This window comes from Lolium perenne, chromosome 3 (assembly GCF_019359855.2).
Source record: "Lolium perenne isolate Kyuss_39 chromosome 3, Kyuss_2.0, whole genome shotgun sequence".
Classification (NCBI taxonomy): Eukaryota; Viridiplantae; Streptophyta; class Magnoliopsida; order Poales; family Poaceae; genus Lolium; species Lolium perenne.
In genome coordinates, this window is record NC_067246.2 from 305,952,537 (window position 1) to 305,962,107 (window position 9,571).

The following is a 9,571-nucleotide window of genomic DNA, read 5'->3' on the forward strand; positions in this document are numbered from 1 at the left end:
TTTAAATGTTTTCCAAACCGGGCCAACGTAGGCGCATAATTTCAATAGCTTTCACTGCACTTTGTTGGGGACTGTGGATAGCGAGAAACAAACATGCTATTGAATATATGGATCGTTCCTAAGCATCCGGCTAGTTTGCTCTTTGATATGATCCTTCTCTTGCAACAACGGATGCTGGTGGTGAAGATGAAGGACAAGAGAGGGTTAGCACTTGCGATTGATCGAATAAAGGCCCTCCATGCCTGGCTTCGCGCCGTGCAGCAGCAGTAGGAGGCACGGCCTCCGGATCAGAGTTCATGTATCACATGTATTGGTCAGCCTCTATAACTTCTACTTCCCCGTTGTGTGTTGTGTTGTATCAAACTTGTTGTGGTGGTGATTTTATTAATTTAAAGTTGGGCTCACCTTGAGCTTTCTCTCTAAAAATGTTTTTCAAACACTTTTTTTGAAGAAAAAAATGCATGCATATCTCCACATTGTACATGCTAACAAAGTTGATTCGGCAAAAACCAACATTTTGTGTGCGTAGCGCTAAAATTAGGCTTTTCTCAAGAATTTTGTTTTTAACATTTTTACACATGCCACAAAAATATTGGGTTTTAGCGAAACATTAGTATGCTAGGTCAAGCATAAATCTGCGGCAAAGGCCTATGCCTAGCAGGGCCTAAGCTTCAGATTTCGGTGATTTAGCGAGGAGGCCTAGCCTGAGGTCCAACAGGCTTTTGTATACTTGGGCCAGGCCTGATTGGGCCAAACATCAAGCTAGGCTTAGGCCTGAGTATTTAGCTACAGGCCTTTCAGCCCAGCCCAAAAAGGACCTTAGCTCGACAGATTTATGTTCGACTAGTACTACAACCTTAGGTTATTATAAGGGCAAAGGACAACATAGGGCCTATAGCTTCGATTCATCCCTAGGTGGTCCAAAAACTTATTTGTATTTTTTGTTTGTTTTATGATTCTTTGTACTATTATTGATGTCTATTAATAACATCAGTGGACCTCTTCGAAGCAAAGGAAAAAATCCAGCTTGGCAAGAGGTTTTATTTCATAAAAAAAGTGTACATGAACAGTAAGACAGTCAAGAGGCTCACTAGGTATGGTCTAGTTACTGCAATACTTCAAACATTGTGAAAATGATTGGAATTTGGAAACAGCAGCATTTTTAGCTGACGGGCTCACAGAACGGAGGCCAATTTCCTTCCATGTATCAAAGCTCGCTGTTGCTTTCGGAGGTATCAGCACCAGATGTCTTTCCATTGACAGCGATAAGCTCCGTGTCAAAAACCAGAGTTGCTCCACCTATCGCATAGAAAAAAAATGCTAGTCATGTTGCAGGTCAATCGGAGAGTACATGTCGACATGCCACGCCACATGCTATCGAAAGATTCAGATAAGGAACAGGCTAAATTGGAAAGATCAAAGTTGACAATCTACACAGTACGCAGATATGATTTCATCGCGAGGACCATGTCAAGCAAAGATACAAATAACAAACCATACCTGGAATCTTTGGTGGGGAGCCTCGCTCCCCATAACCCATCTTTGAAGGTATTCTTAGCTTCCTCTTTTCGCCGACACACATACCTAGTAACCCTTGGTCCCAACCTACAGATGGAAACAATAGCATAGGTTGGTGCCTTTGCAGAGGTTTCTGATAAGAACAATACAAGGCATATATCTCCACGTTTTATTTATAACATATCAGTGTTATTCGTTCAAGCTAGTACGGTATGGACCAGAGATGAAACAATAACCATATGCTGTTCCAGGAAAGAGAACAATGTAAGACATATCTCCACGCTTTTTATAACATATCATTGTTATTCGTTCAAGCCAGTAAGGTATGGACCAGAAATGAAACAATAGCCATATGCTGTTCCAAGAAAAGAGAGAACAACCTTTTATCACCTGGCCACTCCCAAGAGTAAATTCAAAGGGGTCACCTCTGTCATAGCTAGAATCAAATACCGATCCATCGGTGAGTGAACCCTGTAGCATAATCAATCTTTCAAATGAATGACAAAATTATGGAAACAACCAGATACAGGAAAAGTATCAAATCAGGTAAATAAAGCAATAATGGTCATAAATTACTAGGGTCATTCTGTCCAGCTGTTTTTCACTTTCTATGGATGGCATCTCAACTGAATCATGTTAAGAGACGTCGTGTTAAATAGCTATCACAACAAATTCATCATAAAGCTGTTGCAGAGAATGCGAGTATGCTTGGTACATAAGGACAATGTCCTTCACAACATCATTATAAAAAAGTGAAGGAAACAGTAAAGAAAACTCAATGACAATTGCTTCTAGGACTTGGAACTGTAAGCTTTGCGTACCTAGCTACAGTCGCTCTTTCTTTCGCACACAGTTTTAAGTACTTCAAAAACTGAATAGGATTCTTATTGTAAATACAAGGATTGGTGAAACACTTACACGATAGTGCACTTTAATTTTGTCGCCTTTGTGAGATTGTACGGTACATGACTGTGGCCTGTACTGAAAGGAGGATGAGCCAAAGAAAACATGTCATGTAAAGTTGCAGAGAAACTATCATTTGGAATGTAATAATATTGACAACATAACCTGCATATGATTGTCTTAGAGGTGTTTATAAATCAAATGTCGAGGAACCACAGCTGGCCAAAAGCTAGACACAGAGTTTCTACCCTCTACACTAAGGGTGTCCATCAACGGTTCTCCAAAACAGCTAAAAACCAGCTAAGTACATCTAAATCTTGTACGCATGTGAAAATGCTATTAAAAAGTATTACGCCATCTATTGCAAAATGTAGGGCTTATGCCGATTTGTGATTCAATACTGGAAATTCCATTTCCTAAATCATGTATGTTTCTTAGGCTTGGGAGTTTAAAGTGTGAAAAGCACAAGCTGGCTGGCTAAACAATATTCCCTAAGAGTACACAAGTGAGACTTATAATTAGAAACGAACAATACAATGACATTTCCAATTTTCATCTGGGTAAATAACATTATGAAAGTATAAGTGAAATGAAATAAAATCCATAAAATCTCTCGCCCTACATGTGAAGGAAACAAAAGCCTATTTTGCACTCGCGGATCTGCATACTTCCCGACCCTGGCATCACTCAACCCAACCTCTTCCCGAACACGGCACTCTTTGCTACCAAATCACCCACGCCCGCACCTCGTACGGTCGTACCCCTACTACACATTCGTTTGGAGAGACTACAGTTTTCGGCCAAACCATGGACCTAGAGAATCTCAGATCCGCAGGAATCCAGAAAAGGAACACAAAGTAAACCGGAGCACCAGAGAGCACGGGCTGCGGTCGGTAATAGTCCTACAGAGCACGGACCTTGACGCCGATCTGAAGCTGCGTCACGTCGGCGGACTTCTTGGCCGAAGCTGGGAACAGATCGAGCAAACCAAATGAGCAAAACGAATCGGAAAAAAGAAAGAACGGATCTTTACAGGACACACAGGTCGAGAGGACGGGCGCGGGTTAGGATCCGTGGTTACCGGTCAGCAGGATGGCCGCGACGGCGACGGCTGCGACGGCGAGGCAGAGGTGCCGCTGCTTCATCCCCATGGCTACTGGCTATTGGTCAAGGTGGGCTTGATCCGGATCGTATAACCGGACGTGCTGTCTACCGTACACAAAATAGAGACGATCCTCAGGACTCAGGCCCGCTGCGATATACTGGGCCGGGCCCATATTTTGCGACATGTGGAAAAACAATGTAGAGTAGTGTATGTTGGGCCATGCATTCTTGCGCGTCGTCACTGCACTTGGTCACTGCTTAGATCGCCCATGATTGAATCTGCAACAATTTATGCATGAGCGGCGTTATTTAAATCGTAGTGGCGTTTAAATCAGCATACTTTAGAGAGCGCCATAGCCCATAGATACAACAGTACATTATTGGATGGATAAGATTAGCAGGCCGTTCGGTCAACCGTCAACGGCAGGTAAACTGCTCGCGCCATTTGACTACTTTGAGATCGATTAATCCATCTGTTCTGTGTATCGTCATCTTGAAGATAAGGAACCATCCAGTCCACAGGGTCGCCAGTTAGCTAGCTGATTGTGCAAGACGTGGCGCCCAACTGAACCGACCTAGCACTCATGGCAAAAAGAAAACACTAGTGACGCGAGCAGCCAGGCAGCCAGGCATGCATGTGTGCAGGGAGGGGTCCAATGAGAAAATCAAATAAGGTGGATTAGTAGATGGGAGTTGCATGGAAGGAGGCCAGATTCTAGAGCTATCTACAAGGTAATCTTGGTCAAATGAAGGTATTTCGGCCTACGTTTATATTTCTCTAAACACTAAAGCGTTTGGAGACAAACTGCATGAGAGATTGTTACACTAGTCAATTGAACCAAAAGTCTGAATTAATGGGAAAAGACTAGGCAGTGTATTTATATTCAACATTTCCCCTCAAGTCTAAGCTATTTTAGTCCTTAGCGTGAGTTCGGTCCAGGCCGCAGAATCTTTTTTTGTTTTTTTAAACGCTTGAGGTGCTGGAGAGGTTCTCTTTCCTTTGGAGCCACCAGTATTGGGGGTGTCGAGATTGCGCGGTTGAGGTGCTTGAAAGCCCTGTCTGCTTCTTCGTTCCACTCGAACTTTTCTCCTTGTTTGATGAGCGCGTAAAAGGGTACGCTTTTTCTCCTAGCCTGGCGACAAATCTACTTAAAGCTGCGACACGTCATGTCAGATGCTGTATTTCCTTAAGTTTCGTCGGCTTCCTCAATGTCACGATGGCTTATATTTTTTCGAGGTTTGCCTCAATTCCCCTGGCTGACACCAAGTATCCAAGGAGCTCTCCCGCAGGAACGCCGAAGGAACACTTTGTCGGGTTTAGCTAGAGGCGAAACTTGCTTTAATGTAATGACGACATCATCGATGTATACTTGAATGTTTTTGCCAATTTGCGTGGCGAGAAACTTTTGCATCATCCTTTGATAAGTAGCCCCCGTGTTTTTCAACCCGAAGGACATCGTTCTGTAGCAGAACACACCATAAGGGTTTATAAAAGCTGTTTTGACTTCATCTTCTTCTTTTAGGTGGATTTGGTTGTAACCAGAATACGCGTCCAGGAAGGAAAGACGTTCGCATCCCGCCGTGGAGTCGATAATTTGATCAATCCTCGGGAGGGGAAGGTGATCCTTTGGACAATTTTTCTTGAGACACGTGAAGTCGACGCACATGAGAAGGACGTCAGTGTTTTCTTCGGGACCAGAACAGGGTTAGCGACCCAGGTGGCCTCTGTGTGCAGCTCCCTGATGAAGTTTGCTTCTCGAAGTCGATTAATTTCTGAGAGCATAGCTCTGCGGTTTGGTTCCGAAAAACGCTGTAAAGGTTGTCGAATTGGCCTAGCCCTTGGATCCAGATTAAGAAGGTGCTCGGCAAGTTCCCTGGGTACTCCTGGCATGTCAGCTGGACACCATGCGAAGATTTCTCAGCGCTCACGGAGGAACTCGACGAGCGCGCTTTCCTATGCGCTATCCATGTTTGTTGTGATAGTGTCGTCTTCTTAGGATCCGTTGGGTGAATCTATACTTCTTTTGAATTCTTGGAGGTGTCGAAGGTTTGCTCCTTCAACGGCCTCCCTCCGTCAGGCAACACATCATAATTAGTTGTTAACCTTGACGCCATGTATTCTACCTGCATCCCGAAAGTTTCTGACAACCGATGGAAATCCTTGTCGCATTTATCTACTAGAGCAAAAAAAAACCTTTACTGTGATTGGGCCCTTGGGTCCAGGGAGCCTCCACAACAAGTACGTGTAATTTGGTACCGCCATAAATCTGGCATAAGCGGGTCGTCCTAATAGAGCGTGATACTGCGACGGAAAATCCACGACTTCGAACTCCAGCTTCTCCCTTCTGTAATTCTCTCGGGTTCCAAACTGAACATCGAGATTGATCTATCCCAATGGATAACTTGGCTTTTCGGGCGTGATGTCGTGGAACCGCGTGTCAGTTGGTGTTAAATTCGCCAAGGATATGTTCATCTTCATCAATGTATCTCCATACATATGGTTTAAGCTGCTTCCTCCATCTATGAACACACGTGAAATGTCGAATCCTGCAATCACCGCTGGCAGGATCAAAGCTGACTGCCCTGGTCGTGGAACTTGCTGCGGGTGGTCCGCTATGGTGAAACCGATGTCCTGTGCCGACCAATTCAGGTATTCAATCGTTGGTGGAGGCATCTTCTCTGCCATGTAGACTTGTCGCGAAATCACCTTTTGTGTCCTATTCGAAGGTCTGCCCTTTTGGATCATCGACACTGCTCTGGTTGTATCAATATAAGGACCATTAGTTGGGGCTACCACCAATTGCAGCTGGTGTCGATTTTCATCGGTAATTGCGGGTGGAGGTGGAAGGTGAATCTCACTCCTTGGCCCCTGAGGATTCCTGCTTGCTGCCTGCGCATTGGCGTGCCTGCGTATCTATGCAATGCCAGGAAAGTTCGGCAGTCCTTCTGGAGATGACCCAACTGTCTTTTCCCATTATTATCGAGAAAGAAGTGCATTTGACACGGTCCGTTCAGGAGATCCTCGGGTGATACATACGGCTTTTGGAACCTTGGTCCACTATTTTGCCTGTTTTGTCGGGGAGCATCCCTGTAGTCACGGTGCTGCTCGTTGCTTTTCTGATAGTCCTCTCGATTATTTCCTCCGCTATTTCCTCGGAAACCAACCGCTACTTGGCCAGGGCCATCGTAGTCTGAGAACTGTCGAGAAAAACGTCGCCTATTTTGATTGTTTCTGTTGCGGTCGTCGTCGGGTGACCTGTGCCATTTGTTTTGAACAACATCTTCTCCATCTGCCCAACGATTCTCTATTTCCATTAGCGCTGCTATTGTTTCTGGGTTAGTCCTACCCAAATCCTCGATTAGGTCCTTTCTTTTGATCCCTGCAACAAACACATCTATTGCTCTTTCGTCGTATATGTTTTCCGCCGAATTTTTGATAATGTTCCATCTATGGATGTACGTCCTCATTGGCTCATCAAACTTCTGCCCGCAGGCCCTCAGCTGCTCTATTGATGCGGGTTTCTTGCACGTTGATAGAATTTTTTTCACAAACATGTCCTCAAAAGTTTCCCGGTTGTCGATGGATCCTGCTGGTAGCTTTTTTATCCATGATCGTGCGGCTCCGCTTAGGTGGACCTGGATGCTCTGCATGGCAGTTGATTTAGTTCCACCTGTCAACTTCACTGTCTCCAGATAGTCGACTAACTAATTCTCAGGATCTTGCAAACCATCGAATTTTTTGTAATTGTCGGGTAGCTTAAACCTAGACGGAACCCGAATTTTACGAACTCGTCGAGTAAAGGAAGGGAGTCCACACATATCCTCCTCATCTACTTCTGGTGAGTGCGGACGTTCTCTCCTTTCTTGTCGTGCTCTATCGACTCGCGCTTGCGTTGTTGTGTCTCTTGCATCACCTGTCCTTGGAGGCTCTTGGGTTACTACCGTGGGTCGAGGACTATTTCGCCTCGGGGCACCCTCTGGTGGTGCACTTATGCTTGCAATCTCTGTTCCCATGGCTCCAATTCCTGCCATAGCCATGTTGTACAATGCTTCTCTTGGGTCTCCAGAAGGTGGCATGGATGCCAATATGTAAGCCTAAGTCACCATGTATCCAGCTTTCGGTGTTTTGGAGATGATGTTTCCTCTTGTATCTATCGACATAAAATACATGTCGAGATTTTGGATCAGAAGCTCCCTCTCGCCCTCAGGTATATGCTGCAGTCGAGATCTTCCTCTATCACGAGCTGCTCTATGGTTATCTCCCGAAGTTCCTGATTGTCGACTCTGCTCAGCTCTTCGCCTACTTGACGCGGAAGCTGCAACTTTTCTCTGCCATAGTATCACCCTCTCCTTTTCCAGCTCTCGGCCAGCACGCGCGAGTCTATATTGGTATGCTTGCAACTCCTCCATCGTAGCCGTGGTGTTCATCGGATCTGTACCATTCATGGCTCTTGATGCTCTGTCCCAAGCTGCTTGCAAAAGTTGCAACCTCTGGCGAGGTGTAGGTCCGACATACTTGCTGCCCAGACCTCGCGTGAGATCGCCGGATCGACGTATGGATTTCCAAAATCGTCGAAAGTCTCTGATGTTTCATCCTCTTGACGACTTGGCTCACCAATCACGCAAACTTGATGGTATGATGGCGTTGTGTGTTGATCTTCGGGGTCTGTGACACCGTCGTAATGATCAGCGAAGACCTCCCGGATAGAGGTAGATCGGTCGATGAAGTTGAAGCTATCGACGCTTTTCGAGTCGCTATCCAAATCGGAATCCGTGAATGACCCGAAAGACATCCCGCCGAACAGATTGGTGAGATCTCCGCCGGTGGCGGGTGATGACCCACAAGTATAGGGGATCGCAACAGTCTTCGAGGGAAGTAAAACCCAATTTATTGATTCGACACAAGGGGAGACAAAGAACACTTGGAAGCCTTAACAACGGAGTTGTCTATTCAGTTGCACCTGGAAACAGACTTGCTCGCAAGAGTTTATCAGTAACAGCTTTTATAGCGATGCAGTAGTGAAATAACAGCAGAGTAACAGAGACAGCAGTAGTGATTTTAGTAAACAGCAGGATTAAAATACTGTAGGCACGGGGACGGATGACGGGCGTTGCATGGATGAGAGAAACTCATGTAACAATCATAGCAGGGCATTTGCAGATAATAATAAAACGGTGTCCAAGTACAAAGCAATCAATAGGCATGTGTTCCATATATAGTCGTGCGTGCTCGCAATGAGAAACTTGCACAACATCTTTTGTCCTACCAGCCGGTGGCAGCCGGGCCTCAAGGGAAACTACTGGATATTAAGGTACTCCTTTTAATAGAGTACCGGAGCAAAGCATTAACACTCCGTGAACACATGTGATCCTCACATCGCTACCATCCCCTCCGGTTGTCCCAATTCTTGTCACTTCGGGGCCATTGGTTCCGGACAGCGACATGTGTATACAACTTATAGGTAAGACCATAAACAATGAATATCTTGATGAAGCAATAACATGTTCAGATCTGAGATCATGGCACTCGGGCCCTAGTGACAAGCATTAAGCATAACAAGTTGCAACAATATCATCAAAGTACCAATAACGGACACTAGGCACTATGCCCTAACAATCTTATGCTATTACATGACCAATCTCATCCAATCCCTACCATCCCCTTCGGCCTACAGCGGGGGAATTACTTACACATAGATGGGGGAAACATGGCTGGTTGATGTAGAGGCGTTGGCGGCGATGGTGGCGATGATCTCCTCCAATTCCCCGTCCCGGCGGAGTGCCAGAACGGAGACTTCTGGCTCCCGCGACGGAGTTTCGCGATGTGGCGGCGTTCTGGAGGGTTTCCCGGCGACTTCGACTTCTCCCCGGTGTTTTTAGGTCGAGGTGAATAAGTAGTCCGAAGGAGGGCGTCGGAGGCCGGCCGAGGGGCCACACCACAGGGCCGCGCGGGCCCCCCCGGGCCGCGCCGCCTATGGTGTGGGGCCCTCGGGCCTCCACTTCAATTGCCCTTCTGGCTCCGTTAGTTTCCTGGGAAAATAGGGCC

The 9,571-nt window shown here is 46.0% G+C and overlaps 1 protein-coding gene across 1 annotated transcript; it reads right to left on the bottom strand.

Annotated features, from left to right (window-relative positions):
• Positions 1 to 1,027: 1,027 nt before the first annotated feature.
• Positions 1,028 to 3,619, bottom strand: LOC127345332 (peptidyl-prolyl cis-trans isomerase FKBP15-1). Its single transcript, XM_051371794.1, has 6 exons — positions 3,503 to 3,619; positions 3,339 to 3,388; positions 2,437 to 2,499; positions 1,899 to 1,989; positions 1,501 to 1,605; positions 1,028 to 1,299 (listed from the first exon to the last, which is right to left on the bottom strand). The coding sequence occupies exons 1-6, from the start codon at positions 3,570 to 3,572 to the stop codon at positions 1,208 to 1,210; spliced, it is 471 nt and encodes a 156-aa protein (XP_051227754.1). The 5' UTR covers positions 3,573 to 3,619; the 3' UTR covers positions 1,028 to 1,207.
• Between the last annotated feature and the right edge of the window lie 5,952 nt (positions 3,620 to 9,571).

Coding starts and splice junctions, on each gene's coding strand:
- LOC127345332 (XM_051371794.1), bottom strand. CDS start 3,572: ATGGGGATGAAGCAGCGGCACCTCTGCCTCGCCGTCGCAGCCGTCGCC. Junction 2,500..3,338: donor AGCTTCAGATCGGCGTCAAG/GTCCGTGCTCTG, acceptor TCCTCCTTTCAG/TACAGGCCACAGTCATGTAC. Junction 1,990..2,436: donor AAATTAAAGTGCACTATCGT/GTAAGTGTTTCA, acceptor ATTATGCTACAG/GGTTCACTCACCGATGGATC.